Source organism: Hippocampus zosterae, chromosome 7 (genome assembly GCF_025434085.1).
Source record: "Hippocampus zosterae strain Florida chromosome 7, ASM2543408v3, whole genome shotgun sequence".
Taxonomy (NCBI): domain Eukaryota; kingdom Metazoa; phylum Chordata; class Actinopteri; order Syngnathiformes; family Syngnathidae; genus Hippocampus; species Hippocampus zosterae.
In genome coordinates, this window is record NC_067457.1 from 25700472 (window position 1) to 25722115 (window position 21644).

Genomic DNA, 21644 nt, shown 5'->3' on the forward strand with positions numbered 1-21644 from the left:
ATGCGAGAAACCTCAATTAACCCTTTCAGGGACAGCGGTTACCACAGTGGACATCATGTGATCAGGTTACAGGGTGCATGAAAGGGTTCAAATGTCACGGTTGCTGTTAGCTTCTTATTCACCCATCCAGCCTTTCTCTACCGCTTATCCAGGGTCGGGTCGCGGGGGGCCGATAGCTTTAGCCCGGGAAGCCCGGACTTGCCTCTCCCCGGCCACTTCTTCCCACTCCTCCTGGGGGGGATCCCAAGGCAAAAAAGGTGTCCCAAAACTTCCAGAGCCTTGAGGAACTTGAACATGAATGTGTTTAGTAAATGGAAGACATGGCTGCACGATAGACTGGACAATGCAATTCCCTCTGGTTACTTTGTTTAAAAGTTGAAGAAGTTAGTCTCAGTCGAACTTACTGTCGCCAGATGCCGTCTTTGATTAGTTTGGTCCTTTCCTCTGTTTGCGCTTACGGCTTTTGGGACAGATGTCTTTGGTGGTCAGGAACACATTGACGCTGTGGAAGTTTAGCCATGTGGAGGAGAAAAGCAGCTGTGGAATCGCAGGAAGTGAAGGGTGTAAAAGTGGCCCTGTGGTGGCTTTACCTGCTTGCCGTGGTGTGCTACTTGGGCTAAAGTGGAATGAAGATGGGGGGGGGGCCAAGTGAAATCAAGGATGAGGAGGATGAAATGAAGCAAAGAAGGGCCGTTCTGCGGAATATGTGTCATGCACAGCTGCTGAGGTCATACCCCCCTACTCCTGACCCACCCTCGCGGCCTCAACCGTGGACAGAGTTCGGTCCGCAGAGGGTCGGTCAAGAAATGCTGAGAAGAAAGTTATTTTACACTGAATGCACAACAGCGTCAAGAGAGCTGGAGACGTAACGTGAATGAATTCTTCCGATCCATCCGGGAACGACGCCTTCCAATGTGGACGTGCAGTTCGGTACATTGAAAGGAAAAGAGTCAACATTTGAAGGATTTATGTCGACGAGCTCGATTAGGATTCACTGTGGATGTTCATCTCCTCATGGTTTGGCGATCCAAGTCAAACGCGCGGAGTGTGTTTTGGTCTCTCTGGTGATTTGTTTGGGCTCTGGGCAAACGCCACCATTCCGGACGACGTGCTTGATCCTCAGCCTGCGGATGAGTTGAGCTGAGACTTTTGGGTAGTCTGTATGTGTTGCTGACCCACTTTTGCACAGTGCAAGAGAGCTTTCAAAGTTACATTGCCCCCCCCCCCCCCCCAACCCGCCATCCCCTGCACACTCACTCTGCCTACTCTACCCTTGTGCTTTGGCTGTGGCTATGGCAACACTGCGATTCTTGCCTGGCTTTGTTTTTGTTTTCATCTCAAGGCTGTTTGCTCCTTCATTTTTCTTCAACTCTAACATCAAATGAACATGCTTCTATTTGTTCACTGGCGTGTGCCAATGTGCTTTGTGGTCAGCAGACATTTTTCAGGACAGTGTCGGGGCCAAGGGCCGACTCCGCATTCATTTGGCATGACTTTTCCGAGCAATCGAAGACGAGCCGCAAAGCTCTTTGGAAAACCGCGCCGCTAAGTACTGATGTTTTTGTGCTGTCGACTCCCGATTCCAAGATAAGAACATCCTCTGGCCGTCTTCCTTTTGAATGCACGTGTGCGATTGCCTACTATCTCTTTGGCACAGTCCCACAGCTCCTACCCCCCGGCCGTTTCGAACCGAGCACTCCTGGCAAACACGGAAGGGCTTTTGGGACCTGCAGCCGTATGAATTTTTCATTCACTTCCCTTCCGCCAGCTCTCCTTCAGTAGTCCTCTCCCGCTCTGGCTGACACATATTGTCTGTACACCTTTTACCTTCACGGGCAGACGGCAGCAAAGCAAACACCCACACACAAACAAACACGCATGCATGTAGCCCAAAGACGGATTAAAAAGTTCCTCGCCAGTGATTCCTGGCATTGTACTTTCCAGTGTTTGTGTGTTTGTTTGTTTGTTCCTCCAGCCTGCCTTGGGTCCCCTCGGGTCTGGTTTTGTTGAGAAAGGGCAAATGAATGCCTTCCACGGGGGAACGTTAGCAAAGAACGGTTTCTATTATTCAACTAAGAGACAAAGGATGAGCTGGAAAAATCAACTTCCTGCCACCTTGCGCATCACTTTTGCATCCTCAGAAAGGGGGAACTCCGATTGACCGAGACGACGTGACGCGTCCTTTTCACGGGCCGCAAAACCCAGTTGTCAATCGGCAACGGCGCGCTCGTTGAACCCCCCGGCAGATTTCTCCGGTAAAATTGCTCATCGGAGAGCAGCGCTTGAAGGCCTTGGGGCGGTGACATTTTCAAGCTCAGCTCTTGAGACATTTTAGATCTCGGGAGATGGCAGGTTACCCCGGCCCGTTGTTTGCTTGGATGTGCAGAATCTGGCAGGTCTTACGGCTGTATCGGGCATCCAGACGATTTTATCCCCGTGCGTTATCTTGGCGTACGCTCATTGGACACAACACTCGTGAGCTCTCATGACATCCCGACAGAAGTGGTGTAGCAAGCGTATCTACTGCGTGACATGATTCACACGGACCAAATGACATCGGGGCCCGCGGGCCTTGAACTTGACACCTTGTCCTGTCGGAGTTCAGTGTCTTTGCCGAAGCAGAGTCCTTGACAATGTTTTTGTGCGGGTGTACTTTGTGTCGCGGCCAGCTAGTTTGTCTTCTCCTTTGCACGAAAATTATCGACGGCACGTAGATTCTTCACGTGACACCACAGGAATGCTTCTGAAGTATTCCTTTGATCGCATATCGACGAAGGGCATCGCGTAGCTCGGAGCGCGGTACGCCTCGTTATTAACGAGGCCGTGGGCAAGGGCAAGACGAGGGAGACAATAAAGTGAGACGTGTTCAAATGAACCGAGCGAATCCATCTGAATGATCTATTTTAAGCTTTTTGTTCTTTCTGCTCACTGAAACACTTTGTTTTGTTAGAAGCGGAACAGATCTATGCTAATCGCATTCCTATTGTCAAGATGTGCTGTCATTGTAGTTACTTTTTGTCATGATTTGTGTCATGAGTAATAACGGTAATTGTTTCAAACAAAGTGCTCCAGTTTGAAAAGGATGACGCTGGTTGAATGATGGACCTGAAATGCAGCGCTGTGGATTTGACCAATCAGGCCCAATTACAACATTTGTCGTTTGACTGGTTGTCATTCAAAAAAAATCTTCCACTTGGATCGGACAGGAGGTGGACTCATTTGCCATGAATATTTTTGTTTGGGGCCCTCTGGCTCTTGCTAAAAATACATTTTTAAAAAAATCACGCGTGAAGGAAAATAACACGGACAATCAACAAATACAAGTTGCAAGTCAAATGAAAGACGCCCGTGCTTAAGATTAAACGGAAATGAGTAATCGCAGTCGAATGATTGGCAGCTCGCGTATCTGACCTGCCACCTTCCAACCTGAGAGAGCACAAAACTCCAACAACGGGTTGCAGAGCAAGACGGAATCGGCAGACTAAGCCGTTTCCCCCTAAAATGACCCCAGCCGGCTCCCTTCGAGTACCGATTCAACTTCCCCCAAGGGGATGTTGGCCCATTCTGACTTTCATAGCAGCGCACAGTTCCTGCAAATATTAACTTGGCTATTAATGTATTTGAGGGACGATTATCCCGCTGGGTGCATCCATACAAAATGCCAGACTGTGATGAGAACCGCTTTGACTGTGGAATTATGTGCCGCTCGATTATTTGATGGGGATTTGTTGTGCACGGCGACATTTTATTGTTGCCAATTTCATTACTGATACTTGTTGAACTGACAGTGACGTCTCTCAGCGGAATCTTTCAGATGCCAAGTTGTCACCTTTCATCACATCTACGGTGACGGCTTTTGTCGGGGTTACATATATGCATTCGGCACCGCCAGAAATGCTAATGTCTGGGTATTTGGTTATCTCTCGAACAGGGGTGGGGGGATGAAACTTGCACGCCCGTGGTGATCCTACCGCATCCAGAGTGACTTAAATCTCACGTCGCCCTTGTTCCGACATGGAGTTGTACATCAAGCGAGCCTCTCAGCGCCGTCTGGCTGCTTTACATCTTGTTCACAAGCCACTTAGGGAGGGTAAACTGTACACATCAACATGATGTATGAATCGGCGGCTGGCGGCTCAAGCCAGCTGCGATGACGGCAGAATTGCTGACAGACATTTCAACCGGACATTCAACAGCCGGAGTAAAGAAAGGGAAACTTTTTCAACCTTCTTCCTTAATTTTTTTTTTTTCCATTAGACAACCGATGAGCACTTCAGCTTTTATTTGCATGTTATTTACATCTGCATCCGAACCTGGTATAAGATGAGATCTTCTATTTGAAGATACCTTATATTCATTCGGAGGTGTAGGGCTGTCCGTACTCCAAACTATTCTGATCGGAGCCATTTCATAACCGCAACGGCAAATGTGGTTTTTATTCTTTGGGAGAGCTGCTAATGAGAGCATCTGGTACTCACCCAATGCCGACGCTGTCATCTTGTTTCATGTCCTGCTCTTTGTTTACCACGTTGAAATTGAAAAAAGAGCATAAGGAGGGAGGCGTTCCTGTGGTGGTCTTCCGAACGGATTCTCTGCGCGCCGGCGCCCCCAAGTGACGGCACGTTTGGCGCCCGCTTTATTCAGCACTGGGGCAGAGTGCCGCTTCGCTTTTTGTCTCAAGAAGAAACAGTAGCTGATGTATTACAAGTGGCAGGCTGATCTATGGCCGCCGTTGCTTTTTCGATGACCGCAGGTAAACGCTCTGCATGCTGACACGGTAAACCGCCGCGGTGCGCATGACGAGGACAAATCAGTCCCGAGCGCCTTTTGCGCGACTGCCAAACGCATACCCGGGCCTAGCCCCGGCCATCCGCGGCACCCGTTATGAATCAAAGACGCTGACGCAAAAGAGGAGAGCGACAAAGACTTATGAGCACGTGGCACCATTTCTCAGTCAAGCCTAAACTGGATAAACAAGCAACGGTAGATGAATTCGCCTACAAGCTCATTTCTCTCGGGCTCTGTCAATTATGTTTTTACTTTTTTGCTAACTTTGCATGAAATAGCAAGCGTTAGATATTTGTCATGCTCCCCAAAGCTGATTCCTGCTTTGTCTTGGTCCATCGTCTAAAATGAAGTCAATCGACTCGGGCGTTCCATACATGGTCGCAGCTAATGTGCACCATTTTGCTGGATCAGTAAATCACACATCAGAAATAATTTGGTGCGCTCCTAAAAAGTGTTGAGGTGAGTGTCCTGGTACGTCAAATTCAATTAACTAACGGGCCCCTGCCATTGAGCGTGATTCCAATCGGACCTGGAAATGAACAGCCCTTTGAATGTTGCTCTTCAGCCCCCTGTCAGAAAACAGCGACTTGCGCAAAAAGTATTGAAACATTGAACAGCTGCAGTATCGCGACGGTCAAATTCAGTTCATCTCTTAATCTCATCACATATTTAGGGTGCGCCTTGAAGCCGAATGCCGAGCGCAGTGCCACTTCCAGCAGTGGCTTTGCGAGACCGCTCTTGAAGATCTTTGCCATATCCGTTGTGGCCGCCCTTGTGTTCCACATCATGACCAAAGATTGTTTGACATTTGCGACGCGCCGCTTGCTCCACTTCTGCCTCTCCTTCAAATCTGATAAACGGCCACCGGGGAAAAGTCGGGAGTTTTGGTCTTCTTCGCTGGACCCGAACGTAAACCTTTCATCTGTTGAGCCAGTCGGCCAAATCCCGACTTTATTAAAGTCGCTTTGATGGATTCATTCCCGCCATTGCCCCGTTGTGATCTATAGCCTGTCCAGTCCCTTGGAGGCTCTAATAAACTAACAAAGCAACGGCGTGACTTGGTCTTAGCGCCGCGTACGTGGCGGTTGTGTATGTGTGTTGTCACCGTCGTGTCATGTGATGATGTGCGCCACATCCATTTTTCGATATAACGGTGTGATTTTATCGGACATTTTATGCTCATGTCGTATGTTAGACGCTGTGCCAAATGGACGATGGACGATTGGATCGATTTTGGTGACTTTGACATTTTGGCTCCACAACCATGACTCAAAATCATTTGCCATACTTCTTTTTTCTAGTGCCGTATGGGAGGGAACATTAAAAAAAATGTTTTTTTTTAGTCTACAGACCAATTTTACATCTTACAGTCATTTTCATTTTGTGTGGTTGTGTGTGTCACTGGCGCTTTGAAGGGTGCACATGTCTGGCTTGGCTTGGTTCTCATTAGCACAGGACTCCTCCTGAGTTATGTGGTTGAAAGCATAGCAACAGCAACCCGCCTGCAAGGGAAGAACGCTCCTCCTGCGGTGGTCGTTTGAGCAAGATATGACGGGGCGATAGTCACAAATGACTCGAGAACGGTCAGTCGGTTAAAACTCATCCGTCTTGCAGAACAGAACAAAATTCCTCAAGGTGCCATCAATACGTGACGCGGGGGGCTTTATTTTCAATTTTTTTTTTAATCCGCACATGCTTTTTACTGCGCTGATTACGCGGAACAAACTGAACTCAATGGAATTCTATGCGCCGCCGCAGATCTCGGGAAATGCACACCCACGTTTGATTATGACTTGTCATTTCATCTCCGCGGGCGGTCCGAGACACATGGCTTTGAAATTGATGTGAAGCATAAATGTTGCGATTTGGGCGTTCCGACGTCAGCTCGGAAGGAATCGCAGAACTCCCACCCTCCGTCTTGTTAGTCGGTTGAGCCGCTGTTAGCGTTGCGCTTGCCACCGTCTGTGTGTGCGTGCCCGGCTCGGGGATGACGATCGAATTTTTTTTTTTGCAACGGCAATTAAGTTGGAATATCGGTTACCATTTGGAACGATTTGAGCTTTCACCTCAGGAAATGTAACTCATTAAAAATCAAGAGGGATGGTTGGTTCTACATCCAAACAAAGAGCGCATGAAAGAAAGAAACGGCGTGTTTGTTTGCCACGGGCCGCTTGAGTCTGACGGTCCCACAAGAGATTGCTCTGAGGCAAGAATGGAGTGGCTTAGGTACGAGCCCACTTTCATTTCTCATGTGACCCGCAGACCCGGCCACAACAGTTTAGTGATATTGATTGCAGTCGGTGGGATTAGGAGCGGGGACCTGGATCAAATAATATATGTTATCTGCCACCAACAGGGCCCCTGTGCTCCCATGCCTCAACTGAAGCCAAATGTTTACCATCCACTGGGGGAAAAATGATAGATATACTGTTCTTGAAGTATTTTCACGTTTGTTTGTTTGTTTGGTTGGTTTTTCTCTCTCTCACTCAATTCTTCTCCGTCTCCGGAGGGTCTTCCCCTGTCGGAGTTTTTTTTTTCCCGCCTCTAATTTCAGCCGGAGCTGTGGCAATTAAGAAATGAATTGCTTCTGTTGTCATTCAAAACTCTACGCGAGACTCATTCAGTCAACAGATCAGTCATCTGACATCTGAATCCTGACCGAATGATCCACCCTACGCTCGGATAAACGCACCAATTTGTACTCCTTCCATCCGCGATGGAAATCGACGGAGCCATTTCTGCGATGTTGGAACACGGTCCATCCTCCACCTCTGGTCTGCGTGTCACGGAAAACCTCAAGAAATGAAATGAGGATTTTAGACGTAAAACTGCAGCCCATGTTAAGGCGACCGGTTTGGATTTATCTGCAAAGATAATTCCCAACTATTGACGTACCCAGTGAAAACCCACGCAGGCCCGGAGAAAACCTGCAAACTCCACACAGGGAGGCAGGAAGTTCTCTGCACGTTTTTTTGCCCCCCTTTTTTACATTTTGTTTACCTGTAATGATTGCATATGTACAGCAGAGGTCGCTATTGAGTGACCAACATATTGTCCACACGGTTTGTGGCAATACGCTCCTTGAGCTATCATCTGCCATCAGCAGTGTCTAGAATTGGTAGATAAGTACTGTTTTCTAAGCACTGGCAATCAACAAAGGAGAACGTGAAAGGCACACTTTGGGATGCGATGGAATCAGAACCTTTTTTACCTCGTCGTACGTCATCAGCGAATGTGGGCTCCTTTTCCCTGTTCACGTGACCACCTGAACAAACTCGGCAAGCTGACAACAAACACACATTTTGACGGAACTGAATTTATGATCTCTTTACAGCTTTCCAACAATGGAAATTGCCCCATGTTTCTGAAAATAGTGTGTTGTGACTCTTGTGGCTTAACTATTCTGTCACTTTTCGAAAAAGTCATTGCTTACTAGAGGTCAAGAAAATTGTCACCGACCGTTGTTTGTGGGCCCAGTCCAGCTACCACATACGGTATAACATGCAGGCCTGTAAAACATACAATATGACAAAAATGGACTTTTAGGACAGCCACTCGCAACTTTTCTGACTGAGGAGAGGACAACACTGCATTTCAATTGTGTCTTCTATCACAGAGGAAACACATAACAGCACACAGTGTAACGGACGATTTAAAGTCCCTCTGCAAATAGCAAAAAAGTACCATTTAAAACTTTGCAAGTTGGCTGTTTAAAGATGGAGGTGATCAAGTGATGTGTTTGAAGAGCGCAATGTGTCCTTAGTCCCCAGTTGAGGCTCAGGCTGAAATATGTTGGCGTTGCTGTCATCTAGTGGATGTTGAAGGAACTTCATGTTATTTTGTCTAACAACTGTAGGGGTCACTATTAGCTCATTTTGACATTGCAACTTGTTTGCTCAGGTTCCGAGGAATATTTCTCTCAGGACTAACTGTAATTGGAGAAATGACCACTTGGTTTTAGTGTGTTTGGTTTATCGAAATGCAAAAACAATCATTTCATTTAGCGGTTGAAATCTGAACATTGAATGGTTCAAAGTCTGAATTTCACCTCGAGTTCCGTTTTCAGTCGTCCAGCTCCTGAGGATTTGCTTTGAGAAAAACGTGCATGCTTTCAAATAAGCAATCACGGCAGAAGATGCAATGTGCGTTTCCTTGCTTCCTTCCTTCTCGATCTGGGATGTCATTACACCTCTGCCTCCCTCACTCACTCCCCTCCCCTCCCTCGTCCACTCCTTTGTAACCTATCCTCCCGAGTTGGATTTTTTTTTCTTGAGTGTGCACATACCCGCCACCCCCACCCCCACACTTTCTTGAAGTTAGTTTTTACCCCATCACTCACTCACTGCATTGGCCTGGAAAGGAATAGGGGAGCGAGAAGAGAGGATTTGTTGAACCGAGGAGAGAGACCGACGGGGGAGAAGGACCATGGCTTCTCTCTCGGTCTTGCTGAAGTCCTGGGTAATACTGCAGACACTCTGCCTGGTTCTGGCCCAAGTGGTAAGTGGACATGGGGGTGGGGGGGACACCTGCTCTAAGCAACTACTTTATGCTGAGCCGGGTGCCATTTGGTAGTGGGATTTTCTTAGGTTGGTGCTTGAAGTCCAAATGATTTGCCGCTATCGTATGTGATGTGGGGGGTAGTCACCTGACTCCAGTCGAAAAGAAAGAGTTGAGCAGGAAATGGACTTTCTACTTTTCTACAAAGGACTTCATTTTTGTTGGGATTCTGGTCTCGGGCTCGAAATGGAGACCGTGATGGATTCGGGGCTTCCTGGTGATGTTTTTCGACAAGATGTTCATTTTTCAAACCAAGAAGCAAAATGCAATTTGCACTTTTTTTTTGCACCCCCCTACAAATGAAAATCATGTGGCTGTGGAGGATGGGAATCTCTGGGCAGTGGCACAGAGAAACAAAACAAACTTTGACTGCAAAGTGTTTAAAATGACACCCACATGCCATTTCTGTTGATGGGGTTTTTTGTTTGTTTTTTGTTTGTTTTGTTTTTTATAACAGTGGAGGAATATGGAAATGTTTTTTGTCTATTTTTCTTTTGGAATCCCTTCACTATCGGAATTTCAGATTAAAAGAAATTCTCACCTGGAATGCATGCCCGTGGGTTCGTGTGCCGTTTGAGTGACCCCTCCTCCCACATTACACTTTCGGTGCTTTGTACTGCGGCATTATTAATAATATTTCATCTTTATTGTGTTTCATGTATGAAAGGAATTGCTACCAACGGCATGAAACTTTCACAAAATGTATTCCTGTGTGTTTCTCGTATGCATTGTATCACCATTCTTATTAAAATTGTATTTGATTATAGGATCATGTAATTGCAATTTATACTTTAACATGCATCACCTAAATGAGATTTAAATATACAACAGTACCACATTTTTATCGTGGTACTTTTCCATTTCTGCTCTCCTTTTTAAAGGAATAGTTCTTTTTTTTTTTTATTCCATGAACATATTTTTTTTCTTTACCAAGAAATTAATTGGGTTGGTCAAAATGGAGAGAATACTCTTAATATACATATGGTTCCTTTTAGAGAGAAAAAAAATGAATTCATCCAGATGTATCTAATCTATTTGTTCTCCTTTTATTCACCTTCAGAGGGGTCCACCTGGTCCTCAGGGCCAGGCAGGCCCACCAGGACCTTCTGGCACTCCTGGGTCGGACGGCATTGATGTGAGTATCTCTACCCCGCTTTGCCCACCAGCCTTGCGACAAAGAGCATCATTGTGCTGGGGAAATACCAACCCAGTACATGTGTGCAGTCCTCTAATTTAGCCAGTAGAGGGCTCTGCGAATGCAAACATTCCGAGCTATAAAGGAGCTCTGTTCCCAAGCAGAGAGGCGTCTTTGAGAAGGGCCCCTCGGCAGACCTGAGGGAAGGAGTCTGCAGTTGTGTCACAGTCATGTGATACATTTTGGGATTTGTCAGGTTGGGAAAGCAATCGCTGTAGACTGCCCCCCCCCAAAAAAAACCTGGTTAAACTTAAATGTAACATATATGTGTGGGACAAGTAAAGAATATCTTATCTTATATCCATATACACAGGCACATATATACGTCTATATGTATATGGCTCCTTTTATTGTTCATCACCTTTGCATTCCTTAATGATCAATACTCTTCTTTTTCAAGGGAGACAAAGGTCCACCTGGTCCTCCTGGTCCACCAGTAAGCACTCTCTCTCATTTTTACATTATGAATACATGTAGAATTATGACTTCCATTTATTTTAAGTTGCCGTGTGTGTTTTTTGTTTCGTTTTGGGTTTTTTTTAGGGACAAAAGGGGGAGCCAGGAGAGCCAGGTCCTGATGGTGCTCCGGGGGAGAACGGCATTGATGTGAGAACATGGCAAAGCGGACCGTTTCGAACCTTTTGGACTTTTGGTGGGGAGTCACATGATGAGGCCAACGGGTTGCACTTATGACGTCTTGTCAGAAGTGCGGAGTCAAGTTTGAATGGATGGTTTTATTTGTTGTGGACCTCAGTGAAAGATTTTAAGCGAGAGAGCAGTCACATATGAATGCCAATGTTGTTGTTGTGTTTTATATCGAATTTAACGTTGAATGGCGAGTCTGCATGATTCATTTGCAACTAGGTTTGAGTAAAGTTGGTGGAAGCGCCTTGTTTATCTGCATGTGTCACATGGTCACTTGCGAACCGAAGTGCGTTCGCACACATGCGCAAAGTCTTTTGAGCGTTTGCCCCTAATCCTCTTTGGAATCCGAAATCTCCCGTTTGTTTCCTAATTACCTCCTGGACTCGTGTCAAGTTGAATCAAATGTCTGATGATTGCAATGTGAATTCACGCCTCATGCAGCATACCGAGTGGCTGACCTGCGTGCGCATTTTCTTCATCTTTTTCTCTCTATCCGCAGGGTTTGATTGGCGCAAAGGGCGACCGAGGTGCCGTGGGAAGCCCCGGCCCCAAGGCAAGTTTTGCCATTCACTGCTGTTGGATGGATGAAAATCTAAAAAAAAAAAAAAAAACCAAAACATTCCTTTAAATCTTTCATAACTTTGAAATTCAGTCGTGACTCCAGAAAAGGTGTCCCCATTGGAGTATTTGATGAGAACTGCTGATTCTGATTTACTGGCGCTACATTTAATGATGCTCGTTAAGGCATTTCAAACTTTGGCTGCTGCCGGGCTATGGGATTTATAGCAGCTCATATCCATATATAACACCAATCTGCAAAGTAACCCGAATAGCTGACACATTAATCAGTTGAAGTACATTGTGAAACATAAAAAAAAAAGCATCCGAAATGTAATGGAGTGGAAGTATAAATAGGCAGTAAAGTGAAATACCGGGTGCGGCGTTGGACTTCAGTAATTCACGACGGCACGGAAATTGGAAAATGGTCATTGCTGCTGTTAATTTTCAACAGGATGAGATTACGATATGCGCCTCGGCTGTGGCCTTGCATCTCATACGGTCACGTCACATTTGAATGATACAGACCGTTTGCTGCACATTTGACAATTTTTAATTGTGTTACTTTTTCTTGTCGCCTTCTCATCTGTAGGGTCAGCCTGGGTTAAGTGGTGAGCCTGGCAGACCTGTAAGTATGCGTTGATTATGCGGGCATTGCTAATGACTAAGCAGTTGTAGCCAACAAACAACAAATATGGTCTGGTTTCTCTTCGAATTACAAATAGGCCAAGCGTGAAGAGAGAGGACGGAATCACAGACGATTTCAAGAGAAACTTGAGACTGAATTTTCTTGCTCTATTTGGGAGCAGAGAGGCATGCCGAGATCACAATTGTGTTTATTTTCTGAAGAACCGTTCATGTGTTATGAATATGTTATGAATAGAAGATTGGATGAGTTGTCCTTTTTTTTAAAAACACTTGAACCCGTTTTTGAGGATTAGCTGATGTGACCCAGACTCTCCCAGCCTGCACATAAATTGAGTATGAGACCCTTGCGTTTCCTCTGGTTGAACTGTAACACGGTTTATAACCTGTAGAGGGGGCTGCGTCTCCATCGAGCTGACACTTATTAGCACAGCCCAAATCTCAGTTCCGGAGTCATTCAATGTCACGGTCGAACAAAGAGGGGGTGGGTAGTGAGTGGTGCAAGGCAGAGAGACACAAAATGTTGTGCCATGGGCACAGCCTGCAAGAAGGCTCACATACTTAATTGCATCGTCTATAATTAAAATAAACATAAAATAAAATAAACAGCAAATGTAAACCGACCGAATGTTTATCTTTCATGCCGGAAATTCAGCAGGCATTACTGATTTATTAGACGACAGCGGTCTTCCTTCCTTTGAAAGCTATGAGGGTGTGTAGAGAATCAATAAAATAGGAGCGGTAGAAATTTGGTGTCAATGGTCGGAAAACTCTTTGACCACTTGTGCTTCTTGTTCTCACACAGGGACCGGGCCTCCCAGGACTCGCAGTACGTTTCTTGTTTACTAGATTGACTTTTGGCATCGTTTTATGCCTGTGGATATTGTTGTTGTTTTTGTTTTGTGGGCTGAAAAGATTTGATTGTGTCAATGAATTATTCAGGGGGCTCCGGGGCCAATCGGGCTTCCTGGTGAAATCGGACCAACCGGACCAAAGGTCAGCGTTAAGAGCCCAAAACATCTTCATGCTTTTTGAAGTGAACAAACACCAAGCTTTGGTATTGTCCACCCCCCCCCCCCCTTCTTCTTTTTCCTTCATAGGGTTTAATGGGACCGCCTGGGCCTCCAGGGCTTCCTGGGCCACCAGGCAGGCCAGTAAGTCTTGAGTCCTTGTTTTGTGCTTCTCGCTATTTTAAATTGTCAAAGTGGATTTTTGTAAAATGTGTAATCCAAGTCGAGGTGCTAATTGTAAATTATCCAAGACCTCAACGTTGGAGATTTGTTTGAGGGCAAGATGGGAAATTCATCAGAGCCATTGCACAAACATTGGAATGTCCTGAAGAAGAAACCGCTTTTGTCCTGGGTAACAAGAGGCCAAATGGGTAAAATAGCAACAGTTGATGACAGAAACAAATTTGTGTGAGCTGGAAACGAAAACCCCCAAGAATGGAGGAGTACAAGTCTCACAATCGACTTCATGAACTAAGAGGCATACACCAGCAGATGCAAACCACTCATTAACAAAAGCAACTCCAAAGGCCAAGCTGGAACTTGTACAGAAATGTACAGAGACAACACTCAAACGTTCTCAGAGAAAGCTTTATTGAGGAAAAGATGAGTCTTTTGTCCAATTCAAATGGAGCATCAAAGCTCCACACGTTGACTTGCACGGTTTCGTCTGAGACGGGCAAACCACCGCGGTTGACGGATGTGTTTAGCACACTCACTGCTGTGTAAAAAAAAAAAACGGCCCGTACGGGCACAACGCCGTGAATCTTGCATGTGTCCCTGCAGAGAAAGCGCTGAAATATCAAGAGTGTGGAGTGGGAGGCTTTCAAGTGTATTTTCTACGGGTAGATGGACTCTCCCGTATGCATTCGGGGGAGTGGAGGGGGGTTGTCTTCAATGAGAGTGATGTTTGCGGCTCAGGGGAGTGAGCGTATTTGTTGAGCTTGAGTGCTATCTTCGGGTAAATACCCCCACCTTCCATGAAATCAGCAGGCTGTCTCTCCTGACTGTAGCAAAAAATACACAGTTTTTCGTAAGGACTTGCTAAGCACCAAGTAAGAAGAACAGCGCTGGCCCTTGCGCCCAACCGGCGCCCAGTTTGTTTTGCTGGAAAAGGGCTAACAGTCCATTTGTCCGTCTGTGACTTATCTATCTAGGGCCCACCAGGGAAGTTCATTGGTGGAGAAGAAGGAAGTGCCGACTTCCAGGTAGGACCCAGAAGCTCCAAGATGTCTCGACGGAGTAGGAATGACACATGTCCCTCTCTCCACAACAGTGTCCTCTTAACTGTCCGGCAGGACCTAAGGGCCCGCAGGGACTTCAGGGAGTCAAAGTGAGTGTCCCGCTTTCAGGACCCTGCCATGTGTCGGTCTAACATTTAAGGCCATGGTGCAACATTCAAGTCCAACCTCATCTGTTGGATACCTTAGCTTAGCTCCAATGGCATTGGACTTTGACTGCCGGAAAAAAAAAACACGAAACATCTCATCTGTCATATTTACCCCCTTGATCGGATGTCTTTTGCGATTTCTCGATAGGGTCACAAAGGGCGACCCGGTGTTCTTGGAGACCCCGGCAGTATTGGAAAACAGGTAGGCCACACAATCTCCCATGTTCATCTTGGACAGTTTCACATTCTCCCCCAACATTCAGAACCAGCAGAGGCAAGGATTAGTTGGCATGAAGCCACCCCGAGGCACATGACTGGCGCTAACCTGGCCGTGCAGTTAGCGGGAGCGGGAATAAAGGGCGGCGAGGATCCAGACGCTCGAATGGGAGGATGAGTTGGTCAGGGTTCATCTGCTCACCGCACCTTTGCCGAATGAAAGCAGATCTAACGAGCACACTGCGGAATCTTGGGGGAGAAGCAAGTCAGAACCCAGGAATTAGTCTGGGAGAAGTCTGCTGGCGACAAATACTGTCAATGATGAACTTGTTCATGGAGCTAACCGCAAGCTAGTGTCATAGACTCCTGGACATACTGTGATGTCGCTCCGTCTTCAAAAAGATGCTTGTCAGGATTTAGACTCGATTGAAGTTTAGACTCCATTTATTGGACAGAAATAGCTTGCATAAAGTTTCGGCGAGCTCAACTTAGCATAAACAGCCAGTCCGCAGTCTCTTTTCAGAGCTAGTCATGTGTCCCACCCCAAGAGCATTCAGGTTGCGTTTATAAGTTGGAATTGGAGTTGATTTGGGGGACCTTCCTAATGCCCGGCGTGTGTCTTTTCGATCTTGCCAGCCAGCTAACGCTTGACAAGACCAACTTTTATTTTTTTTCTTCAATAAGGCTCGAGCCTGTTTGTTGTTCTTCTATGCGTACTCAAGAAAAACAATTCAATCGTTTCTCTCCTACTCCAGGGAATCAAAGGAGAAGTGGGCCTCTCTGGAGAGCAAGGCATTCCGGGACCTTCGGTATGACAATCATAGTTTGTGTCACATCCTCGTTTTTTCCAACTGAAGTGATCGATTCGAGTGGCTGCCTTTGTTCTGGGTCGACGGTCAACTTTGTTCTTACTTGTGTTTTTTTTGCACAGGGTCCAATGGGTGTGAGAGGTTATCCAGGAATGATGGGTCCCAAAGGAGAGGCGGTGAGAAATCAAACTTGTCTCACGTTCACGCAACTTTGTTGTCCACTTTATCTTTTGAGGCGAGGCTGTTCGCATTTTAGTTTTAGTTTTAGTTTTTTTTTGAAGAGTTCCAAGTAGCTGTAGTACAGTTGGACTTGCTGTGCAAACATCATCCATTACCAGCAATGGGGACATATGGAAATGATGCCACTCACTGCGCATCCCTCGCCTCCTCTAATGAGTCGGGGTTATCTGGGTCCGCCGTGTCTCCATATGTAGTTAATGATCCTCCGTAGCAATCTGTCTTAGCGTTAACATTCGCTGTGCTAGCCAAGTTAGCGCCAAAGCCAAAACGGCCCCTCATTTTCTTTGCGACTGCCATTAGTGGATTGAGCTCAGCACTAATTGCCCCTTCATCATGATGAAGAGGAGGCGGCCATGATCTGGAGCCATGAAGAGCACTTTTTGTGCTTTTTTCCGTAGGGACCTCGTGGTTACAAGGGCATCGGCGGACCTGTAGGGATACCCGGACCTCCGGTAAGAACCCACACAGGCACAGGTATGTGTTGACATCCAAAAAGATGATGCACTCTTTTTAGGTAACCCGTTTGACTTTCAGGGCGAGGAGGGTCCTCGGGGTTCACCCGGAGAGGCGGGAGACAAGGGGGATAAAGTGAGTGACCTTCCGCTTGATTTTCAGTGAATATTGTCCTTTAAAAAAAAAAAAAAGTGTGATCCTGAGGTCTGATTTGAATATGTTAATATTCATTTGCATTTCTCCTGCAGGGCAGCCGCGGGATCCAGGGCCCGCAGGGTGCAGTTGGCAAAAAAGGAGACAATGTGAGTTGAGTTGGGTTTTTTTTTTTTTGGTGTTTTTTGAACCTGAGTCAGTTGAAACAATGTCATGCTGTGCTAAATGAAGTCCACTCTCATCATTTTCAGGGCCTGCCTGGCATTGATGGAAAAGACGGCACACCGGGCATTCCGGGAATCAAAGTAAGGCTTCCGCGCGCTTGTCATGATAGGAAGCTCGACGGTGCAGGGAGCCATTTATTGATTTCTTGATTTTATTTTCCGTTCCCATTTTCATCTTTTGGCAGGGTGGGCCCGGCCAAGCTGGGATGCCAGGTCCTCCTGGGCCTCAGGGAACAGCGGTGAGTGATTCATGGCGGCAAAGTCATGAAAGGCACATCCAAAAGGAGATTGTCCGCAAACGTTCATTGTCATGCGAGCCACGTAGGCGACGGCGGCAACGTTTCCTTCCCAAATCAACAACGGCAGAACACAAGCAGGGGGATGCCAGCAGGAGGCGGCTGGCATATTTTCATATTTTGCTATTTCTTTTCGGGCTCTCCTCCAGGGTAAGAGTGACCCTTGGACCCGAGTTGTTCTAGAATCTAAACTCCCCCGAGACAGCACCCCCCCCCCCCACACCCCCTCCTCCCGTGACATTGTGATTTATCACAATAAAAGCGGTAGCTAGTCGCGTGTGCGTGCGTGCGTGCCGCTCTGACTCGGGGGTAATGGAGCTTGAGATGCAAGCTTTTGCTGTGTGGTCATTGCAGTCACACCGCTGCAAACACCGTAATGTGATGCCGCCATGCATATCGCAATAATAAACTGCACCGGAATACGCGGCAGAGTCACTGGCAGGAACCCGCTCCAAGGTTTACGCTAAACCTACGAGTTGACGAGGGCAATTCATTTCCCTGACGTGATGATCGTCACACCCGTCACATCGTTTTGAATTAACTGCGTGTTGCGACAAAGGCATGAGTTCACCTTCGATTGACTGTATATTGTTGCATTTTCTCATTTGCGTCCATAGGGATTGCCCGGTAGTCCCGGTGCCAAGGGTGGCCCTGGAGTTAAGGTAAGATTCCGATTTCACACGGAACCCTGTGTGAAATGGTTCATTTTGTGCGGCCAACATCTCCTTCTCTGTCTCTTGTTAGGGCGAGCCTGGACCCAGGGGTCTCGCAGGCTTACCCGGCGCTCCCGGACCTCTGGTAACACATGAGACAAAACAGCATCTTTGAATACATTCCGACGGTGGTCTTATGCTGTCCACCTAATATGATTTGTTGCTAGGGCGAGCCTGGCATTCCCGGTGAAGCTGGTATGGCGGGAGTTCCGGGTCCCAAGGTAACGATCCCAATTTATTGTGCATGGGCAATGCAGACGCCTGTCACCATACTCACCTTTATCTGCAACTCCAGGGAGACAGAGGTCAGCGCGGACCAGTGGGCCCTCAAGGAATCGTCGGCAAGTCTGTAAGCTGCCCGTTTGCTTTGCCTTCAGTTTAGATTTTATTCTCTTTTTTTGTTTTGTTTTTTAAATCAAGTCACATTTCATGTGTGATATACGATTGACAGGGAGGCAAAGGAGAGAGAGGGCCAATGGGTGTTCCAGGTGCTCAGGGCCTGAGCGGAACCACAGGAGACAAGGTGTGTTGGGAAGGATCTGCCTCACATAACAGACGTGTCCTTTAGGGGGCAGTGTTTATCCGTGAGTAAAGTCACGGCTCAGAGTTTTAAAAAAAACGAGAACATGAGGCAGCACGATTTGTCACCTTCACATCCTTATCATCCTTTTGTTCACCAGGAGGTCACGTCTTCCGACCTCGTCTCACTTTATCTGCGTTCATCATTTGCTTGAATCGATCCTTACATTTGATAAGACGCGTATTCAAACCTTGAAACATCTCATTTCAGGGATTCCAAGGGAAAGGCGGGCCGAAGGGAGACATCGTGAGTAGCAGCAATGCTGACTTTGAGCTCAGAAAGTAAACGGTGTCAACATGCAGATGAGAAGGCATCCATATTTGCTGTGGTCTAACATTCCCTCACGCTCTTTTGATTCAAGGGTGACCCAGGTGTTGAGGGATTAGCCGGCGAGAAAGGCGAAAAGGTAAGGAAGCCATTAGAGCGAACGTTGAACGAAGCTGAAAAGAGGGGGACACGTTCCCAAGTAACACCTGTAGGAACTTGATCTTAAAGGTCAGCCATGTCTCGAGGTAGCCTTGAGAAGAACAGAAATCGCGACAATGCTCCCAACGTTAGAATGAAGAATAAAACTACTTTTTTTCTATACATCAATGCTCCTTTTTGCTTTGGCAGGGTTTGTCTGGAGAACCTGGACCTAAAGGACAGGTCAGCATTGTTTCAGAAATATCTCTAGAATATGAATGATGATGTGCTATCGTTGCTCCTTTTTGCGTCACTTCACTGGTTGCACGTACCCGACGCCAATTCACTCAACTTTGGGGGTCTTCTTGCAGCAAGGAGTGAGGGGCGACCCTGGACACAACGGTCCGACGGGAAACCCCGGGAAACCGGGTGACCAGGGACCTGCCGGACTACCTGGTCCCAGAGGACTGAACGGAGTGCGAGGTGTGCCTGGCATGCGGGGCATTCAGGGGTCGCCGGTGAGTCCGCTTCAAATTTCTTGGCACTGAACGCCAACACTTGCGATATAAAGACACGCGTTCGGATCTTCTTCTCCTCAGGGACGGGACGCATCCGACCAGCACATTATTGAAGTCGTGCTGAAGATGTTGCAAGGTAGGCCAGCTACACGTTTGTCATTGAAATGACTTTCAGCGCAAATGCCCGACATCAATAAACTGAACAAGCGTGTTTTGGGGTAGAGAGACTAGCGGCGGTGGCCATGAGTGCCAAGAGGGCTGTGCTCGGTGGAGCTGGTGTTATGGGCCCCCCGGGCCCTCCTGGACCTCCGGGACCACCCGGTCCCCAGGGAGCTCACGGTCTACCTGGTTCGAGGGGCATTCCTGGCATGATCGGAGCCCCCGGGCAGATTGGAAACACAGGCCTTAAAGGTAAAAATAAATCAATAACGAGCCGACAATTGATTATTTTCCAGGGCACATCCGAGTCCATTTTCTTTCTTGTCATTGCCAGGAAAGAGAGGGGCGCAGGGTGACAGAGGAGATCCTGGCAAACCCCATCAAGGACCACCGGGGCCCCCAGGAATTCAAGGTAAGTTACTTGAGCTCACCTGAAACGCTGCTGTGAAACTGGGAACATGAAATTGTCACGCTGATTGTTTTTTATTTTCTTTGTGTGGTGGTGGGGTGGTGGGTTGGTCTGGTCTTGCCACCAGAGAGTCTACTTAAGGGCATTTCAAAAACATAATTCACTTCAGTCATTGACCAGATGCTCTGGAGCGATAGTGTAGTTGGAGGAAATTAGCCAATGAGGGATCGTGCTATCCCAAGCGGCCATGAACAATGCGGTAAACGACCGACGCTTGCCTGTTGCCCGCTCAGGTCCTCCCGGTGTTGACGGCGTGGCTCGAAACGGCAAGCCTGGCGAGAGAGGCCCTCAGGGAGCAGCCGGTGAAGCCGGCCGTCCCGGTAAGGCGGGTCCGCCGGGCCTCCCGGGCTTTTGCGAGGCCGCCATGTGCCTGGCCGCGTCGGCCTACACCTCTCCGAGACTACAGGAGGCGGGAACCATCAAAGGACCCAACATTTAGAATGTTCTAACTCCGTTCACCAAGTTCATGACAATGGGGAGGGAGAGAAGGACAGAGACCACTCTTCTCACTTGAACACCATGAGCAAAGGGGTGGGGGGGGGGGTACGTTGACAGGATGTACACCCTCCCCCCCCTCCCCTTCCCCTTTTTGAGAAAGACAACCCGATGGGACGTTCTCTCTCCTTAATCCCTGACATCACAATGACAACAGCAGGTCACGGCCCCCCACGTTCATCTGAATTCTTCTCCGCTCTTTGGGGAACGCGCACGTGCGTCTCCGTGAGATGAGAGGACTTGACGGCAAAGTAGGAAGTACGTTTGCTCCACCGTTTTATCGATGTAATATGTTGTGATTAGTTAGTTAAAACATCCTGCCTCTCATGCGAAATCGCAACTGGCAAATAAATGCCTCGGAGGGGAGGGGGGGGCGCGGGCGAGAAAAACGACGCAAAGGACTCATGAATCCGAAATGTAGTCTCAGTACAATACCTTTGTCACCTGTATTATTGCCAATTGTAAGCTTGAGCGAAATCCCTCATTCCACCCCCCCCCCCGCCCCCTACGTGCGCCCGCTTCTATCCTTTCTCCATTACCCGCTTGCTGCCCAAGTCTCATTTTAGAAACTAACGACTACTTTATCTCTTCCTCTTGTTGCCTGGCAACGGCATATCCCAACGGGCACTCCCATCTCCCACAATGCAGTGCTGTAAATCTTTGTAAATGTGTGTTGATTATTATGTAGCGAAAAAGGAATGGCTTACGATATGCGCCGATCAAGAATCCAGAGATTAATCGCATTTTCAGAAATAATTCTCATTTGGAGTCTGAATGCGCTTCCTGTGCCACTGTCAACCTTCAGCGGGGTGTCAGCCATGATAAGAGAAGTTATTTATTGTTCTGAACGTAATCGACTGTAAAATCTTTTTTTTTTTTTGGCTGTTCAAGTCAACCCAAATCAATAAAAAGGAACCTTTTATAAAATTCACTCATCTTTATTATTATGTAAAAAAAATCCTCTACTCCTATTATCATTCATATCAATTCAGTCCTTTTTTAGGGGGTGGGGCGGAGGGTCAGGGGTGGTGGTTGCTGCAACTTGAAATTTGTTTGGCAAGTTTCAACATGAGTGCTCATACATACTGTAAATCCTGTCATTTCTACACATGGGACGTACCGATTGCAC

At 47.3% G+C, this 21644-nt stretch overlaps 1 protein-coding gene across 1 annotated transcript; it reads left to right on the forward strand.

Annotated features, from left to right (window-relative positions):
• The first annotated feature begins 9009 nt into the window (after positions 1–9009).
• On the forward strand, positions 9010–21446 carry col9a2 (procollagen, type IX, alpha 2). Its single transcript, XM_052070133.1, has 32 exons — positions 9010–9285; positions 10406–10480; positions 10941–10976; positions 11084–11146; positions 11685–11738; positions 12336–12371; positions 13194–13217; positions 13331–13384; positions 13489–13542; positions 14553–14603; positions 14672–14728; positions 14934–14987; positions 15757–15810; positions 15933–15986; positions 16449–16502; positions 16585–16638; positions 16752–16805; positions 16908–16961; positions 17066–17119; positions 17794–17838; positions 17921–17974; positions 18057–18110; positions 18185–18238; positions 18341–18412; positions 18680–18715; positions 18831–18875; positions 19085–19117; positions 19246–19392; positions 19474–19528; positions 19615–19803; positions 19886–19963; positions 20254–21446. The coding sequence occupies exons 1-32, from the start codon at positions 9214–9216 to the stop codon at positions 20457–20459; spliced, it is 2076 nt and encodes a 691-aa protein (XP_051926093.1). The 5' UTR covers positions 9010–9213; the 3' UTR covers positions 20460–21446.
• Positions 21447–21644: the final 198 nt, after the last annotated feature.

Bases quoted from the DNA above. Each gene is read 5' to 3' on its own strand.
- col9a2 (XM_052070133.1), top strand. From the start codon at position 9,214: ATGGCTTCTCTCTCGGTCTTGCTGAAGTCCTGGGTAATACTGCAGACA. The intron at 18,716-18,830 runs GTGAGTAGCAGC...TTTTGATTCAAG, and splicing joins GCGGGCCGAAGGGAGACATC to GGTGACCCAGGTGTTGAGGG. The intron at 19,964-20,253 runs GTAAGTTACTTG...TTGCCCGCTCAG, and splicing joins GGGGCCCCCAGGAATTCAAG to GTCCTCCCGGTGTTGACGGC.